The sequence below is a fragment of the Branchiostoma belcheri genome, unplaced genomic scaffold, assembly GCF_001625305.1.
Source record: "Branchiostoma belcheri isolate BF01 breed outbred unplaced genomic scaffold, Haploidv18h27 scaffold6, whole genome shotgun sequence".
Classification (NCBI taxonomy): domain Eukaryota; kingdom Metazoa; phylum Chordata; class Leptocardii; order Amphioxiformes; family Branchiostomatidae; genus Branchiostoma; species Branchiostoma belcheri.
In genome coordinates, this window is record NW_017804242.1 from 6788172 (window position 1) to 6808275 (window position 20104).

The window sequence follows — 20104 nt, forward strand, 5'->3', positions numbered from 1 at the left end:
ATGTTGGGATGGGGGCACAGGCTTACGTTAGGGGTGTCTTGCTTTGGTTTCAAGTGGGACATAACCATGTTGGAAATGGGGGGCACAGGTTTACGTTAGGGGTGTCTTGCTTTGGTTTCAAGTGGTACATAACTATGTTACGTTAGGGGTGGTATGCTTATAGTATGCTTTGCTTTCAAGTGGTACGTTAGGGGTAGTATGCTCTGCTTTCAAGTGGTACATAACCATGTTTGAAATAGGGGGGGGGGCAGGCTTACGTTAGGGGTGGCTTGCTTTGGTTGATAGGGGGCACACGGACACGGACTTCCTTGTGTGACATGCTAGTTGTTTCTATTCAAGGTACCTTTTTTTAAACGATTTTTTGACACGGAATTTGCAAGGTATGATAAAGGCCCCTACGTAAGGCCCCTGTCGTGCATTCAAAACGTCCCTTTTGAAGGCAGCATAGCAGACCTATTTACCTCAATTTAAGGTACCTTTTTAGAAAAGATTTTTGACACAAAAATGATGCCATACAGTAGGAGAATCAAAGTTCCAATATACCTTTTCCTTCGGTAGCAGGTGAGGTGAGGATGTAGATCAGGGCCTTCCTGAAGTCCTCTACGTTGATGGTTGACTTCACAGAGACGTTCTCAGCACAGAGTTGTTGTAATGCTTCCTCTCTGATCAAACTACCAACCATCAGGTCATTGAGTTTTCTACTTTTGTACATGAACCAGAGTTGACCCAAGCCGCCCAAGTCTGTACATTGCGTGTAGAAGACTAGGCTGCCTGTCTTGACATCTGTAACATTTACGCCTTTGATTTCTTCCAGTTGCCTGATTGCTTCTGCAGTGTCAAGTAGGTCTTCCACTGTTCTGATTTCTGGTTTTACCTGCTCTAGCAGACCAAGAGTTTCGTCTGTGAAAGTTGTGATGTCGAGAGTGACAAAAGCCTTCTTTGCCGAGGCATAGCTTAGCAGTTCCTTGGGGGTTTTGACGGTTGGCTTCACCTGTGCAAGTATCTCTACCACGATGGTCAGTGGAGGAGGCATGTCTAGAGTACAAAGATGGTACATAAAGTCAGATGCATCGCGTACCAGATAACACCACTAAATCTATTTGAGAGCATTCAACAGGTTAGCATTTTGTAAACTGCGCTTGTACCTTAAGAAGTCGAAGGCTTGTAGATCAAGTCAAATAAGTTTTATTATACCGCCATGTTGAGCTGACACGTATGTGTTACCCGTTATAATGTATTACATTATAAAATTTACACTGATAAAATTTACCTTGTATTGGGCGTTTAAGTCCTCCAACGTTCTCCCATATAGTATCCGTGCCTCTCTTTCTTGTCTGAACTTGTTCTGGCTGTTGTGCAATGTTTACGGCTGCAAAGTGTTCAACATTTAGGTAGATTGATATTATGCAATCAAAATACAAATCGATGACAATCAAATCCATTCATCATATTTGGTAATCATAATCATCTTTAACTTAAAAGTTTAAGATGCTCGATCGAAAGTGTTCATTCTATGGAAATCTATCTCTTTTACATAACTTCTATTAGCTTATTCTTTTATTATTAGATGAGATAAGACAAAGATGTACTCACCTGCATCTGTACAAGCTTTGACGAACTTCTTATGAGATTCTTCCCAGTACTTTGAGGACAGAAGCTTCCTCTTACACCTTGCTGCTGCTTCAAACTCTGTCCTGCTGTGCTTTAGCATTCTCTCGATGCTGCGAGCTAGATATTTCACAGTGACACCTTCCTCATGTTCATCCATGTCAACAATGGAATGATGCAGTTCATCTACATGTTCATGGATGAAGTCTGCCAGCCCAGACTTGCTTGATACAAGAACAGGGACGCCTGCCGCGATGGCCTCCAGGCCGACCAGTCCGAACGGTTCAGCACGAGAAGGCATCAGGACCAGGTGGGCCTGCATCATCTCTTTATAGATGTCCTTCTGTGAGCCGTATGGGAGGAGGGTTATCTGTAGGTTTGCTGACTTACGGTGCTTTAGGATTGCCTTGCGTGTTTCAATGTCATCTTCGTCAACTCCCATGGCACGAAACTTAACTTTCATCCTCTCTGCTACAAGGCTCAGGGATTCAACAGCAAGGTCATATCCCTTCAGTTTTTCAACACCCTTCACCCTACCAATGGACAGGACCACCATTGTCTCTGTGCCCTTGTATTCAGCTTCTGCATCTTCAAAGATCTTGGAGGGTCTCGGAACAAACTTGACATGCTGAGGCCTCTTGCTGGCAGGTATTGCTCTGAACTGGTTCTCAAAGTGATCAAATATCTTGTTTCCAAGAGAAAAGACCACGTCAGCTTCTTGTGCATCTTCAAGGATGGAGTCTTCCTTCTTCCCGATGCCCATGGCCTTCTCATCTCCCTTGTAGTACTCGGTGTCTTCTGGTATGTCAGTGGTGAAGAGGACGACTCTTGCATCAGATGCAGGGTAACGTTCCTGTTTGATCCTCACCGCAGCCCTACTTGTGACGTCGGACTGACCGACAATGCTTCTGACCCTTGGGGGAAGATTTTGGTATTTGGACAGGTGGTCAAAGGTCAGCCAATTTGGTGATGGGTCAGTTCGACTAGGATCATCTGGGTCAAGTGTAGGCAGCAGTAGTTCCACCCCATCACGTTTTGCATTCTGGATGTCCTCTTCATTCGCTTTCAAAACTGTCATGAGCACAGGTATGTCTGATTCGCGTTCCTTAAGTATGTCTACCACCTGCTGGTTTAAGGGGGATGTTTCATCTTGCGATGAGCCATACTCAGTATGGACCAATAGCACAGCGGGGTTTTCTGCAAAGGAAAACATGACCGTGTACACTAGATTATTGGCGTGACCATTGAAAACAAATTATTTGCACAATGTCATGATAACTAAGTCACTTATCATGGAAATATCAGCAACAACTGTAGCTATACCAGGAAATTGAACTTGAATTCACGCCACATTTTAGTTCTACAAGTACAACTTTGTTTTGTTGATTTGACAACTTACTCATATAATCAATATTTGTACTGATGTTGTGATAACTAGCTAATTAGTTTGATCTTTCTTTATTTGTTCAGATAGATGGTTTGTATTATTTCATTATTTCTTCGAATTGTTTTTGTTTATTTCCTGCTATTTTGTCTTCTTCGTGTAAAATTTGGTTCATTTAGTAATAAGAGTAATTAATCTTTTAGTTTTGTAGTATTGGGGAGGGCCACAGATAAACCACCAGGTTTCCGGCCCTCCCATGCATGTCTACTTAACTTTCAATTGTTACGTTTTGAAAAATAAAGAAACAAGTAAAGAAATAAAAAAAAACGTCAGTAGCATTAACTTACCCATGGTTGTCCTAGAACATCAATTGATAATCGAATTCATGGCGTCCTGATGCACTGCTGGTAAGGTAAGACGTAAACTGGAATCATAGGTAACAAATTGATGTTAGTGGGGGGCTAGACTTCCTATAGGTGTCAATGTGGCATTTGGTCGATCTGATACACAAACACACAATACTTAAGGTTACGATATCTCTATTGAGATTTGTCTTATGCAGGTATGACCTTCGTGATGCGTCGTTTTTCGTCTGACCTTTGCCTGCGTCGTTTTTTTTACCAAACCCGGAAGTGACACGGAGTTTCGAACGACGTTTGTCACAAACATTCTAACTAGACTACCGCAGAAGGAAATACAACTTTTCTCTGCTACCGAATATTGTCAGCATTGTCTTTCAGGCTTTATTATATGTATAGCTAAGTTCTGTTAGCTAGTAAAACAAGTAGCTGCTTATATATCGTCAATTAGACGCCAACATAACGGCATTGTTGGCTTTAGATCAAAGTGCTTCATCACGTGTTTTGGCGTGATAACACACCTATGTTGAACATTTGGAAACAACAGTTCAACTTGGCCACTTTTCCCTCAAAACTGTTAAAGTTATCGACGTTAGTAACCTTGTCATCTTGTATAAAAGGTGCATTTTAAAAAACTTACCTTTCTTCGGTAGAATCAAGTGCTTTTTCGGCAGGTGTCCTATACGGGCTGAATAACGGTTCCGTCTTTTAGTTAGGTCAAACTTTGCGGTGAGCAAGGTAGTTTGTTACATGCCTTCTCATTGGTTGATAATAGTGTTTGCTTAATCACTCGTTTTTCGAGTAGCCGAGCTAAAACAAGTCTTTCAGTGCTCAAATCTTCACAACACATTATATGATTGTATATTTGAAAAATAGCGTGTTCTTTTAGTGTTGCTTTATTACGGCAACCTACCAACAAGTTGCACCAATCGTGGAGCGTTTAACAAGCAGGTCATCAGTTACACCTGATCAGTAGCTACGTCATAGTTGGGCTATACCATAGAGGGTCACAGGGGTGTATGCTTTTAATATTTGCTTATTCACATGTTTACACCAAGTATTTACTACATTATACAAAGCAAAAATATGCATAGTTAAAACAGATAAGGTGGCATTACGAAATTCTTTATTGACTCGAGTAAATGATAGTAAACAAGCATATAGAATCAATCATTGACAGGGATTGACTTATACAAACTGGTAATCTCATCATCATTTGCTTTGCAGGTGGGGAGGGGGGCTTTCTTTGGTGCACACTTCTCTGAGGCTGTGCCCTGCCTAGAACCTTAGACAACAGTATGTCAAATCTAGCAGGATATCTAGCAGGATATTCCACTGGCCCATACACGTGACACCCCTGAAGAACAGGCGGAATGTATCTGCGGTCAATCTTGTCGAAGAAAACCTGCAGAAACTTCTTGTAACAGTCGGGGTTAGACAACTGCCCGAAGATAACTTTGCTTTGCTATTTTTGACTACCAAAATCCCGGAAATTTACCAGAAATCGATCATTTTATTGTCTAAATCCAAGCTTTGTTTTGACGTCTACTATATGTAAATACGCAGATTTTCTAGTAACAATTTGCCGACGTTTCTGCTTAAAATGTTTCATAATAGTTGCAGAAGTGTTGAGAGCAAATCCTACTTGGCACTTTTAACTGACAATGACATTATCATATTCCTCACAAAACTTAAATTCCACCAGTAAAACTGTATGATTACATTTTCCCCTGTGAGAAGAATGTATCCATGTGCCAGTAAATATATTGATTTTAAAGGGAAATGATATGACATGATTACATATACATGTAAAAGGATTAGATATATGCACCAATGCATCAGAGTAAAAGACCAAACAATAAATCAGAGATTTGTCTTAAATGAAGTCATCAAACTCTTGTATTATAGAGTCTTTTTGTTGACAGGCTCACAGGATCCGAAGAAAGTGGACCCCAAACTGATCGTGCCGTTCTACGATAGTTTGTTCTGCTGCCTGCCGAACCGCTGGCTGAAGTGGCTGCGCTGTGGAGTCAGGCATGGGGAGCCCGAGGGGGTAAGTTGTTAAGCTTCCATCACCCGTAAAAGTCCGTAAAAGTGAGCGTATGTAGCATGCATATATAGGTTAGTAGAAGTAGAATGGTTTATTACAAGAACAAGAAAATGTACACACAAGCCTCATTGCAGCTATGATGGCTGAATTGCGAGGCCTATTCTGACATCATGTTGCATGTGACAAACTATATACATTCATAAAATTTAAATATATAGTTAAATTTAAAACGCGAATATTAGTTTAAAGTTAAAAGGTTAGCTTGAAGGTTCATCTGCATGCGTTGGTAGAAATTATTCTGGAACATGTTTGAACTGTCATTTCCAACACAAGAAATTAGACTTACCCAGAAGCGGTGAACCGCTTATTCTTTGACAAATAATGGAGATGAACAATGGAAAATTTTGGTAAGCCCACTCTCAAAATTACAGCCCAAACCTATTTCAACATATATGGGTGGGATAGTGCTTGTCTAACAATAAAAAACGTTATTATTCCGTTAAACATTAAGAGCTAAGAACGTCACCAAAAGAAGTTGTTAATCGACCGATTACCAATCAGCACCAAGGACAGACCCCATACCATGTGTGCACGCGCGTGTGTATGTGTGTGTGTGTGCGTGTTTGTTTGCTTGTTTTTAGATGACGCACACCTTCACACTGTATGTAAGTGTGTGTGACTATGTACGTCGATGAAGGTTAGACATCCAGGTAATACGATATGCCAAAAAACAGTTACTCAAGCAACTGGAGGGGAAAGCAGGTTTATATACACAACCTGTTGATTGATATGCAAATAAAGTGAAGACGGGGAACGGGGTGTTAAGAGGCAATATATGAAAGAATGTACAACCCCACCCTCAACAGGGAAGGGGGGCTACGGGTCGATCTTTCCGGCACTTGGGATTTGGCACTCCCAGCCCCGAGGACAGACAACACTTAAGCTCCTGTCCTGTATAACAGGAGCTTTCAGACTAATTTGCATCATCTTGTCTTGACTTGTCTGACTTTTGTTCCTTTTTCGACTTCCAAAAATTTGTCTTCACTTTATTTGCATATCAATCAACAGGTTGTGTATATAAACCTGCTTTCCCCTCTGGTCTCTCAGTCACTGACGAAAGCTAGTGGATACTAGCTGAAACGTCTGACGTTTTCAAAATCATATCCAGTTGCTTGAGTAACTGTTTTTTGGCATGTGTGACTATGTGTTTGTGCCTGCGTTTGCATATGTGTGTGTGTGCGTCCGTGCGCGCGCGCGCGTGTGTATGCGTGTTCTTTCTATATGTGTGTATATGCGCGCGTGTGTGTGTGTGTGCATATGTGTGTGTATGCGTGTGTAAGACCGTCTATAAATACCCGTAACCTTGACATGACGATTTTCTCCATCTCCAGGACAAGGCCGGTCTCGACGTCGAGTTGTCGCCTGTAACCAGCGGGCTTCCACCTACTGATCAAGGGACCAGGTTGTAAAACAGTCCGGGGACAACCACAAACCGTTTACGGTTAAAAACATCTTCAGGAACCGAGTAAAGAAGACTCTTTTTACACAACCAAGTCTTTTATTCAGCCGACATTTCAGTGACCGTCTGTCACCTTCCTCAGGGCAATTCTGACAGGTTCACATTGCATTGAAGCCCAGGTGTCGCAGGGACCGCATTGTAGATAAAATTCCCTGTAATCACACATATATATGCATTCCCAAACGTACAATATTTACATATCTACACATATGCGTGATTACATTGAACCGTATCTACAATGCGGTCCCTGCGACACCTGTGCTGAAGTGCAATGTGAACCAGTCAGAATTGTCCTGAGGAAAATGACAGACGGTCACCGAAACGTCGGCTGAATATAAAAGACTTGGTTGTGTAAAAAGAGTCTCTTAACTTAGTGTCTTACCAACCTGATGAAACCAGATCTTCGCGGGAACCATGCAACTGGTACTATTCCCTGATTGGCCACTACCCTGGTTATTTCACATCACACCAAATGTATCTCCGGCTTGTTTTTTTCCATCACATGAGCCTTTTTTAGTTGTATTAGTTTTAGACTTTATTTTAGCGTTAAAACTTTGTTCACGTTGATATACAATGTATCTCAATTCTCAGTTCTGAGGTAGCTATGTATACGTTTCCACAAAGATACACATGCCGTATACTAGTATCTAGCCCAGACCGGATCGTAGAATTCGTCAAAAAGGAGAGTAAAATTGGCCAAGGGAGTCCTGCCGCGGAAGGTTGTTTCAAGTTTCCCTAACTGCGGCCAAACTCCCCTGGCAAATGTATTCTCCTATATAGAGCCAGTGTAGTTAGTCTGGGAGAGACTAAGGTATATCTATGTGAGATCTAACTGCAGTATCTGTGATTGAAATTCGAACTAGTTCTATAGTTCATATAAATTCACTTATTAGATCCATCGCTCCAGAATGTTTTAGTGGGAACACGCTATTTGAATATTATTATGTTTACCGAAGGAAAATTGTTTTTGTTACGTTTCCTCTTCTTCTTCTTCTTCCGTTCCAAACACTGACCTCTGACCGAGCTAATGGCCTGATTTGGTGAGATCTATCACCATGGTAACTGGTGTCGGGTGACATCATGTTGCAATTTTACAGCAGGAGGGATTTAGACTCCTGTCTGACCATATGTATGGATGTGTTTGAGAAAGAATAATAGTAACAGAGCAAACCATATGCAAAGGTAAACATTATGCATTTGCCTTGCATATGTTGCCTTTCTAGTTATATAATTATATAGTAATTTGATACAGGCATACATATATGTATGGACGGATGACAGCACTAGTGCTCACAACACATACACTGTGTTAACAATTTATGATGTAACGAAAATATAATTTTCTCACCAATGACGCGCGTCTCTTATGTGTGTGTTTGTGTGTTTATTTCAATGGGAAGATAGATGTTGACAGTCTACTTGAGGTTTTACCACACAATGTACCATGAGTACACGTACGTAGCTTAGAATAGAATACAATACAAGTAAAATCTGAGATTTTATACCTCCGGGCTTTTTATTGTATATTCTTATATGTTGTTTGTTATGTATAGTTGATGGTGTTAAATTTTATGTGTTAGATTTAGCGTTCCAGGTTGTGCTAACACAGGTCAACATTTTCATCTGCAGCTTATAACATGTACCCATGAACTTATGAAATTCTATTTCATCTGCCGCAAGGAACTCGTATTGAAACTCAGAATGACAACCGAAACCGTTAAATCAGACGTTAAAAATAACCGGTAATCAGTGGTACGACATACATTCCTGAGGAAGCAAAACGCGGGCACATGGTGCGTATCCACACATATTTCGATCGAAAACATAGTGACGGGGGTCGGAAATGTTACATACAGAAGCTTGCTGCTTATAGTACGTCAAATATACAAGGGTTTACAAGAAGTTGTAGTAATATAGGCGCGTACGGAAAAGTTTGCATAATATTCATTTGCATACTTGTGACTCGCCACATTTACCAGATATTAACACTTAAGGAACTAAACAAAAATCATAAATCTGCAAAGAAATGTTATATATGTTCACCAAAGGATCTTTGAATTGTGCATATTTTCACTGAATCTGGCTATGCAGCCGTGGAAAACAGCGATACAAAGAATGTATCAAAACCAGACACCCCTCTGTGCGAAGCCTAGGGAAAGTGGATCAAACCGATAATACCTTCAACACACCAAAGGTCAACGCTCGCGACCATTTTCAGGGTCAAAGGGGTGTCCGGGTGCAGCCAAAAGGCAACATTTTATAGTATTGTAAGGCACTCGTACTCGTAGCATATAGTATAGACCTAAAATTATTCTTAAACCACACACACAAAAATACAGACATACACAGGCATACAATACATACGCATAAACACACACACACACACACACACACACACACACACACACACACACACACTTTACTGTAAGTGCGCCTTTTTTCGGTCCCGTTTTTCTCGTCAGGCGCCCTACACTTGAGCTTTGTGTCTCAAGGGCTCGGGAAACAGAGATGTGCACAGCCTTTTACACCATACGATGTGGTGGCGTCAGTTTTGTAAATCTAGTGCGCCAATAATAAATATCTGTAATTGTTCTCATTTTGATAGAAAAAATATGGTGTAGGAAATTGTTACTTTTCGATTTGTATTCATGGAATATTTATATATGATATGATCTTATCGTCCTTCTTCGACACATATAAGTGCCTGGCACCAAAACGGCCCGTCATTGGTCGTCATAATTAGATTACCAACTTACATTAATTATGCACGGCCGTTCTGCACTTGTGTAAAAACAAGTTTCATATAGTCCGTTGAAAATGGCGCTTTCGTACGACGGAAATACTCTGGGCTGATTTTTTCAAACTTGCTGGGTACTGCTTTTTAGACGTTTTCGACGATAGAATGTCTTAGTAAGTGTGCAGCAGAATGTCTGGGAGTGTTCACCGAGGATTTGTACCGTTCTGGTGATGTTTTGAAGAGAAAGTGCGGATTTCCTGACCTGGCGAATTTTGGAGAAGACAAAAATGGCGAGACAGTTGGGAAGAGTAGCGTGGTATAGAGACGACCTCGCTCATAGTTGCAGGTAAACCAGTACATTGTTTGGCTGACATTATTCCTTAGCAACTAGTACGAACATGTCAAGTTATATTCCGTAAGACATGACCTATTTCTGTATTAGGGAGCGGCCGTTCCTAATTTTAGCCAGGCTTAGAAAAAGTCCATCAAGTTGCCGCGTTTTCAACAACATTTTCAATGTGGGGTGCGCGTGTAGAGTATATATAAAATGTATGTGCATGTCTTTTAGTCAGTTGTTAAGCGTTTTGAGGTTATATTTGTTGAAAGAAATTGTGTATCGACCAAACCTTTTTCTTTATCTCCACGTGGTTCAAAACACCTGTTGGAATGTGGCCGTGTACATAATTAGTTATTTTTCCCGCCAAAAATTTGCGTAAACATGATGGGGGCCTCAAAGCTTCAGGGCGCCGAAATGCATACGATACAAAACGGTTGAAAACTAGTTATGTCGAGGTGACCATACTTTAGTTCTTCATTATCATTTGTATTGCATTATGTATGATTTTTAAAGCTTGTTCGTTTCCTTTTTTTACATGACTCATTCCTTGCCTCACATGTTATTATTAATAAAAACTCTGAGGTGTAACATGCTACAAGTACAGTGCATTTTGTAACACTTTTAAAAGCAGTTTTCTAGAGCCCAACTCGTTCAAAATCCATTTAATGGGATAGTTGACTTGCATGATGCTATCATTAGTTTGGTTATTCAGTGTTGCCTGGGGATGTTTTTCCATGACACATTCTTTTATATTATGTTTAGGTGTGTGCTGAGGCTGTCCAGTCTGGGAGAAACCTGCGACAGCTCAACAAACCATTTGACTTGAAGATGCAGAAGGAAATGAAGACAGCAAAGCAGTGAGAGAAGACAGTGGGCACAGTGTATTTGTGAGTATAGTTTATTTGTTCAGCAACAAACCCAGGCTAATAAATTTCTATCCTATAATCCAATCATCCAGTCACTAAAGCTTTCACTGCTTTTAATTGCAAACTATGTCACACTTTTCTAGACTCCTTTTCACATCTTCAAACAATTAGTCTGACAAAAGAGGTTACATTGTATAATGTCTCCAGTATAACCTTCTTGATTGACGTTGTGTTTTTTAATTCACTATTTTTAAAAGTCACAAAGGTAACTAATTATTTGAGTCCCACATCGTCATCACTTTTTAAAAGCCTTTCTTGTCGCCGTAGTCCCTCCGAAGCAGCGCTGTACGAACTGTCTTACATCTACCTCAGCGCGGTGGCCACGCTCAGCTGTGTCATCGTGGGACTCTTAGTGAGCTTCGTAACTGGTACGTGAACAAGGTTACATCTTATACCTTTTTTTTCCAACTGGGCACTTGATTTTTGGTTTGTAGCTTACACAGAGATGTAGATTATGAAATACAAATTATGCAAAACAAGATCTAATTTGCATAATTAATGAGGAAATTTTTTAATCAGCTACATTCCATGATAGGGCTATTTAGTAGTTACTAGGTACAAGCAATGACAACAAATAGTAAAAAAAACTCTCTTTATTGGCTTAGTCTTGGTCATTGCAGAAACTCTTAAACTCTTACTAATAAATTTTATTTTGGAGGGTTATACCCTTTTTCACTGGACAATTTACCATACATGTATACAGTGAACTGGACAAACAACTTACTGTTAACACACACATGTACAGTGCAAATGCAAGCACTGCACCATTTTAAGTGAATTCTGAGGCAAAGGGTAGCAGTAAGATTTGCCCGCGTGTTGCTACAGTTTATCAATCTTCTTTCTAATGTCGTCCTGTTGCAGTTTGTCACCTGTCTCAATGGCGATGGCCATAGCTGATTGGTACTGGGATTTGGCCAGGTCCTTCTTTCCCAGTTTCTTGTAAGATTTTGCTATGTTCTTATGTGCTGTTGTCAGTGCTTTCTTGTCTCTGTCCTCTTGTCTCATCTTGAGGTAGTTTTGATACATGGCCAGGGCTTTGTCATATTCTTTGAGCTCAAAATGGGTCCTCCCGAGTCTATCGTAAGCCAGTCCCTCTTCATGCCTGTCGCCTAACTGCCTGGCTAGTGCAAGGTGCTGTTGATAATACTGGATGGCTGTACGTGGGGAGTGGAGCTGTTCTCTGAACATCTCACCTATCTGGAAACTAGCATTCATCTGTTTACGCTGCTCCTCTGCATTTTGTGATGCTACATGGCTCTCTAGATACTGTACCACTGGTGCACGGTCCACATTGGAATGAGTTTTGCCTTGTGCATCCTTTTCTCCGTCTTCTCGTATCTTCCAGGCCTTCTGTAATAACTTCAAACCTGCCTCATGCTCCCCCATTTCGAAACGAGCCATTCCCAATCTCTCGCAAGCCACTCCCTCGTGATGCTTGTACTTCAACTGCCTGGCTAATGCAAGAGCCTTATCGTAGTACTGGATGGCTGTAAGTGGGGAGTGGAGTATATTTTTGTGAATATCACCCATCATGAAGTAAGCTTTCATCTGTCCATGTTGATCTCCAATCTGCCGTGCCATCTGTAATGCCGTGTTAAGATGGGATGCTGCAAGGTCCAGATTACCCTGTAAACTGTATACAATACCTATTGCCCTGTGTGTTACTATCTGCTCTTTCTTCTCTCCGTCCTCTTGCTTAATCTTTAGGGACTTTTGAAAACACTCCAGGGATGCCTCATACTCCCCCACCCCACAATGTACCAACCCCACAATTCCAAGTCTGGCATATTCATAAGCCTTCCCCTCTTCATGCCTGTCCTTCAACTGCCTGGCTAGTGCAAGAACCTGTTCATAATGCTGGATGGCTGTATGTGGGGAGTGGAGTTGTGCTCTGTGCATGTCACCAATTGCGAAGTAAACCGCCATCTGTCCATGTTGATCTCCTGTCTGCTGTGCCATCTGTAGGGCTGTGTTAAAGTGGGATGTTGCCAGGTCCAGTTTACCCAGTCGCCTGTATACATCACCCACAAGGGTGTGTGCTGCTATCTGTTCTTCTTTGTTGCCATCCTCTTCGACAATCTGCAGGTGCTTTTGAGCCCACTCCAGAGCTGCCCCATACTCACCCATCTCATAATGGACCAGTCCAAGTTTTATGTACGCCACTTTCGCCCTATGCCTGTCCTTCAACCGCCTGGCTAGTGCAAGAGCCTGTTCATAATGCTGGATGGCTGTACGTGGGGAGTGGAGCTGTTCACTGTGTATATCACCCATCCAGAGGCAAACACTCATCTGTGCATGTTGATCCCCTGTCTGCTGTGCCAGCTGTAAGGCAGTGTTGAAGTGGGATGTTGCTTGGTCCGGTTTTCCCAGTACTCTGTATGCATTACCCACATCTGTGTGTGTTATCATCTGTACTCTCTTATTTCCACCATCTTGGCTCGTCATCTCAAGGCTCTTCTGATGCCACTCCAAAGCTGCGTCATAATTCTTCATGTCCGAACAAGCGTGTCCTAGTTTGTGGTAAGCCACCCCCTCCATGTCCTTCTTCCTCAAGTCCCTGGCCAGTGCCAACACCTCTGTGTAGTACCTGTGTGAGACCTCTGGTTCCTCTAGCTGTTCCCTGTGCAAATCACCCAGCATGCAGTAAATTTCCATCTGTTCAGTCTTGTTTCCTGTCTCCATGGCAACAGCCAAGGCTGATTCATAGTTAGTTTTTGCATCTGACACTTGACCTGATAGTGCTAATGATGAGGCCAGGTTTTTGTAAGCGATGCAAACATCAGTTTCATTTCCTGTATCTATTCTATAGATAGCCAGAGCCTTTTTATGGTTTGTAAAGGCTTCAGCTTGGAGACCTAACATATCACAGGTTACGCCTAGTCTGCTGTAGGCCTTGGCTTGTTTTGTGTCTTCTGACAGTGCCTGAGAACACTCTAACATGTTCTGGTAATACTGCAGAGCTGACTGTGGGTTGCGTAGTTTTGTCCTGTAAAGATCTCCTATCTGACAGTACAGGTCAAACTGTTTTCCCTTGTCTCTCAGTACTGTAGGTTTGTTTAGTTCAGCAAGGAGAGTCTCCAGTGTACCCTGGACGTCACCCTCGCCTACGGGTCCGAGAAAGATCCTTTTAGTGCCTTTAGTCAATTTCATGGAAGCAATAAATTGTACTGGATTTTTTCATCTTTAGAGCAAATAACATGCAAATACCAAACGTTGACTTTTTCATCAGCAAGAACTCAGTTTCAGCATAGTCGAAATTGTGCAAAAGACGACTACAGCTGCACTATTACATTTTGCATGTGCAATCCACGTGTGCCACAAACGTACCCTAACTTTTGCCCATTTTAGAATCTTCTTTGGAACAAGATGCTACAGACGAGATGATCGCACACGATAACTTGTGATATTGTAACAAACTTGATTCGGATCCGAGTGTTAGTTGCAACAAGTTGCTTTCAATTAAAATACTGCCAACTGTGATCTGTCAAGTAAATCAACTTGATAACATAGCAAAAAAATGTACGTTTCTTCTCGTAGGTCATATGCATGGAAAAAGTCATGAGCATGCTATCTATTGAAGAGGTTCATCAGTCACGTAAAAATATCATTTAGTAGAATATTCCTCAATCAGTAGAAACATGTACCTCCAAATTTTCGTCCACTGTACATCTTGATCACTGAGTGACCTATAGCTAGTCTCGCGAGAACACGAAACTAGGTCACCCCGTGATCAAGATTCTACTAAATGATATTTTTACGTGACTGATGAACCTCTTCAACGATAGCATGCTCATGACGTTTACCATGCATATGATAATTGAGCATGCTAGTATTAAATCCTCTTACCTGTGGGTGAGTCGGGTCTGCTGAGTCCTGATCCTGGAGTGCCTGTCACATAGCCAGATGAGTCAGAGCTTATGGAGGAAGTCCTCTTAATCCGAGGTCCCATCAGTCGTTCCAGTTCCTTGATGTCCAGTGAGACCAGTTCTGACATCACCTGTGGAACCTCCGTGTCACCAATGGTCTGATCTTCTGTGGATTTATAATGTTTTCTATGAGTACTGTAAAATCTATGGATTTAAATTCACATTTTGACACTTCGAAGCAGCGAAACATTCAGATTTACCATTTTGTTTCACCATTTGTTTGTGGTTAGCAAACTTTCTTCATAGCATGAACGTTCATCAGTATTCCCTGTCTGTGTTGGTGCAAGTCAGAGACGGGGGGCGACACAAGTTATCTGGCACGTATGACCCGCTAATACGGTCACGTATCTCTGACGTCACGTTCCAAGAGTAGAATTTGGGATAAGTCCCAATTCAATGTAGTGTTGGCAGTTAAAGTTCAGTCTTTATTTCATAATTTTATATATCATAATGATTATTAATATGACAAGGTTAATCCTCAAATCTCTTTTACCTGTTGTTTCCTGAGCTGGTATAACTGACGCCCCAGCAGGTTTGAGGGCAGAGTTGATCTCCCCGACCTCCGTATCTTCTGGTGTTTCCTCGGATGTGCTGGCTGTTTGCACAGAATGATGGTTCATTAGATGATTTGATTTGGTTTATTACTCCGTGAAGGAGGTCAAGACCTCCGGACGGAGTGTTGTGAAGGGCTGTTTTTTTCATGTTCGCAGTCAAAACACTGGGTTCTCTTTGTGTAATCGGCACGCAATTTTATACGCCGTCTGCTGGCATGCCCGTGTTGATGCACGAATGTGTATTTTTGCCGTTGCTGTTTTCGCGGTCAATGTAATATTGCAAATGCACCCCTACAATTATGAGGCAAATTGGAATGGTTAATGAGTAACAGGCTCGGTAAGACGGTGGGGCTGTTTTTGTTACTAGTGACACGACCATGATAGTCCGATCTTTATGTGAATGCAATGATTGTGTGTGTATAAAATGAACTTCGAACTTGTATAAAATGAACTTCGAACTTGAAGCACAGTATCTAAACACGCCCTAGGAGCAGAAATGGATTTAGGTCTTTTTATGTTTTATGGTTGTGACGCGCCCTCATTGTATTAACCGTTGCCTATTGTCTGCACAGTACAAAAAATGTAGGTCTGGCGTTGACGCTTGGGATTATTTTTGTTGCAAAATATAAAACTTCACGGAGGATTGTCGCCTATGGCTTCTTGTTGAAGTTGTAACAGTGCAATACACGTGGGAGAAAGGCAGCTGTTGGTGGTGTTGTGTCCCACACATCCCAAGGGCACAAGGTCGGTGGCGAACTCGAACAGGACTCGAACCCGGGACCTCTTGGTTCCGAGTCGAGCACTCTGCCGTTGCGCCACACGACCCACGTGCACGACCCCACTTCAGACATCCCAGATTAGCCGGTAGAAGGACCAGTCAATGTTGAGTGAGACATCGTAATCGGATAGCGATTTATACTTAGTGTGTTTATGTTTACATCGTGATCCACTATGATCATACTTCAGTAATGATAGTGGATCACGATGTAAACATAAACAAAAACAGACGTTGTGAATGGTTTGTCATATGTTACCTGCTATTTGAAGATTGTCCAGTTTGTCGAGAAGATCATCGTCTCCATAGTCCCTCTGTGTAGGTAGTGGCACTTTGTTGAGGTGTTGTTCAGGCACTTTCTTCTGATCCAGGTGGAGAACGTCCAACACTCTGCTTCTGGTGTGGGTGTGTGGCTGATAGAGGGGGTACTCCAGGGGTAGTCTTGGCATGAGCGGACCTTTGAACAGCAAGTGTTAGGAGCGTGTTCAGAAATTGTCACAGATAATAGTCACATTAAGGTAAAACCCCCATCAATCTTTCGCCATTTAGTTGTCTGTTTGGTGGTTCAGTATGGCAATGTCAATAATGAAAGCCGGCGACACCCTTATCTTAGATTTAGTACAGTTACTAAAGGTGTCATCCTGAAATCGAAATATCACGTACGCATTTCAATGGACCTTCAAAAATCAAAGTGGGGTCGTGTGGCGTAACGGTAAAGTGTTCGGCTCAGACCCAAGAGGTCCCGGATTTGAATCCTGCCAGATGCCACCGAACTTGTGCCCTTTGGGAGTGATTCAAACCTTACCAAACAAAACCTACAGTAGGAGAATCAAAGTTCCAATATACCTTTTCCTTCGGTAGCAGGTGAGGTGAGGATGTAGATCAGGGCCTTCCTGAAGTCCTCTATGTTGATGGTTGACTTCACAGAGACGTTCTCAGCACAGAGTTGCTGTAAGGTTTCCTTTCTTATCAAACTACCAACCAGCAGGTCATTGAGTTTTCCACTTTTGTACATGAACCAGAGTTGGCCCAAGCCGCCCAAGTCTGTACATTGCGTGTAGAAGACCAGACTGCCTTTCTTGACATCTTTAACATTCACGCCTTTGATTTCTTCCAGTTGTTTGATAGCTTCCGCAGTGTCGAGTAGGTCTTCCACTGTTCTGATTTCTGGTTTTAACTGCTCTAGCAGACCAAGAGTTTCGTCTGTGAAAGTTGTGATGTCGAGAGTGACAAAAGCCTTCTTTGCCGAGGCATAGCTTAGAAATTCCTTGGGGGTTTTGACGGTTGGCTTTACCTGTGCAAATATCTCTACCACGATGGGCAGTGGAGGAGGTATATCTAGAGTACAAAGATGGTAAACAATCATTATGTTAGATGCATCGCATACAAGGTACTTTCTATTTTAGAGCATTCAACAGGTTAGCATTTTGTCAACTGAGTTTGGACCTTAAGAGCTCCACAGCTTGTAGATCAAGTCAAATAAGTCAAATGTTACCCGTTATAATGTATCACATGCACACGTATGAAACTTGCCTCGTTTTGTACGTTTCCGGCCTCCAACGTTCTCCCATATTCTAGTAGTATCCGTGCCTCTCTTTCTTGACTGGATTTGAGCTGGCTGCTCTGCAACGTTCCCAGCTGCAAAGTGTCCAACATTTGGCACTAGAAGGAGGTATACGTTACGTAGATTGATAATATGCATTCAGCACATCGTTAAGTATTTTTTACAGTGTTAAGCATGCACAAACACAACAGGAATGTATGTGCCATGTCATCTTTTACAAATCGATGAGAATCAAAACCAATAATCAAATTTGGTAATCATAATCATTATTAAAGTTTAAGATGCTCAACAGTGTTCATTATATGGAAATCCATTTTCTTTTACTTAACTTCTATTAGCTCATTCTTTTGTTCAAAACAGTAAGGATGGTATTAGATGAGATAAAACAAAGATGTACTCACCTGAATCTGTACAAGCTTTGATGAACTTCTGATGAGATTCTTCCCAGTACTTTGAGGACAGAAGCTTCTTCTTACACCTTGCTGCTGTTTCAAACTCTGTCCTGTTGTGCTTTAGCATTTTCTCGATGCTGCGAGCTAGATATTTCACAGTGACACCTTCTTCATGTTCATCCATGTCAACAATGGAATGATGCAGTTCATCTACATGTTCATGGATGAAGTCTGCCAGCCCAGACTTGCTTGATACAAGAACAGGGACGCCTGCCGCGATGGCCTCCAGGCCAACCAGTCCGAACGGTTCAGCACGAGAAGGCATCAGGACCAGGTGGGCCTGCATCATCTCTTTACACATGTCCTTCTGTGAGCCGTATGGGAGGAGGGTTATCTGTAGGTTTGCTGACTTACGGTGCTTTAGGATTGCCTTGCGTGTTTCAATGTCATCTTTGTCAACTCCCGGGGATCCCATGACACGAAACTTAACTTTCATCTTCTCTGCTACAAGGCTCAGGGATTCAACAGCAAGGTCATATCCCTTCAGTATTTCAACACCCTTCACCCTACCGATGGACAGGACCACCATTGTCTCTGTGTCCTTGTATTCAGCTTCTGCATCTTCAAAGATCTTGGAGGGCCTCGGAACAAACTTGACATGCTGAGGCCTCTTGCTGGCAGGTATTGCTCTGAACTGGTTCTCAAAGTGATCAAATATCTTGTTTCCAAGAGAAAAGACCACGTCAGCTTCTTGTGCATCTTCAAGGATGGAGTCTTCCTTCTTCCCAATGCCAATGGCCTTCTCATCTCCCTTGTAGTACTCGGTGTCTTCTGGTATGTCAGTGGTGAAGAGGATGACTGTTGCATCAGACTTAGAATAACGTTCCTGTTTTATCCTAACGGCTGCCCTACTTGTGACGTCGGAGTGGCCGATGATGCTTCTGACCTTTGGGGGAAGATTTTGGTACTTGGACAGGTGGTCAAAGGTCAGCCAATTTGGTGATGGGTCAGTCCGACTAGGATCGTCTGGGTCAAGTGTAGGCGGCAGTAGTTCTATCCCATCGCGTTTTGCATTCTGGATGTCCTCTTCATTCGCTTTTAAAACTGTCATGAGCACAGGTATATCTGATTCGCGTTCCCTGAGTATGTCTACCACCTGCTGGTTTAAGGGGGAGGTTTCATCCTGAGATGAGCCATACTCAGTATGGACCAACAGCACAGCGGGGTTTTCTGTGAAGAAAAACATGACCGTGTACACTAGATTAGGTCACAGCAAGTAATTGTTATGGATGACATCAGCGCGCGCATTAATTTTCGCCTGATTTTGGAGAAAAAAAAAACAAGAAATTTTGTTGCCTTCTGACAGTGGTCACCATGCCGAAAATGGGCAAAGATGTCTGTTACCATGCCGGAAGTTGGATGGTAGATAACTATAAAGAGAGGAGACAAGGAAAGGCTCTGATTTAATGTTTTGTTTCTTACTTTAATGCATGCGCAGTGATATATGTGATGTTGGCTGTGTATATGTGATGTTCCCACTGAATCAAAACCATTTGTACAATGATTGAGTCAAAATTTTAAAATGTAGGAACCTTAATTTTTCGGCCTGCCTTGTTTTTCTTTCGCTCGCTCGCATTAAATTTGGAGTCTGTGGATGATGTCATCCATAGAATTTACTTGCTGTGGCCTTATTGACTTGACAACTGAAAACAATTATTTGCACAATGTCATGATAACTAAGCCACTTATCATGGGAATATCAGCAACTACTGTAGCTATACCGGGAAATTGACATTGTGATCACGGCACATTTTAGTTCTACATTGTACAACTTGAGTGGTATTGACTTACCCATGGTTGTCCTACACCATCAATTGTTAATCTTCATGGCGTCATGATGTACTGGTAAGGTAAGACGTCAACTGGGATCATAGGTAACAAAATGATGTTAGTGTGTGTGTATGGGGGGGGGG

At 42.0% G+C, this 20104-nt stretch overlaps 2 protein-coding genes across 2 annotated transcripts in view; both read right to left on the reverse strand.

Annotated features, from left to right (window-relative positions):
- Positions 1–3343, reverse strand: part of LOC109482313 — a 10592-nt gene extending 7249 nt beyond the window's left edge. The window contains exons 1-4 of the mRNA XM_019784997.1: positions 3340–3343; positions 1594–2805; positions 1271–1369; positions 544–1035 (exon numbers count right to left, since the gene is read on the reverse strand). Coding sequence (XP_019640556.1) covers positions 544–1035; positions 1271–1369; positions 1594–2805; positions 3340–3343 — 1807 coding nt within the window. The remainder of the gene's footprint in view (positions 1–543; positions 1036–1270; positions 1370–1593; positions 2806–3339) is intronic.
- An 8375-nt stretch (positions 3344–11718) lies between these two features.
- Positions 11719–20028, reverse strand: LOC109482314. The gene is made up of 9 exons (XM_019784998.1): positions 19983–20028; positions 18141–19361; positions 17709–17837; positions 17022–17513; positions 16435–16632; positions 15340–15441; positions 14767–14952; positions 12562–14024; positions 11719–12468 (listed from the first exon to the last, which is right to left on the reverse strand). Exons 1-9 carry the CDS (start codon positions 19984–19986, stop codon positions 11740–11742), a joined length of 4524 nt encoding a protein of 1507 aa, XP_019640557.1. The 5' UTR covers positions 19987–20028; the 3' UTR covers positions 11719–11739.
- Positions 20029–20104: the final 76 nt, after the last annotated feature.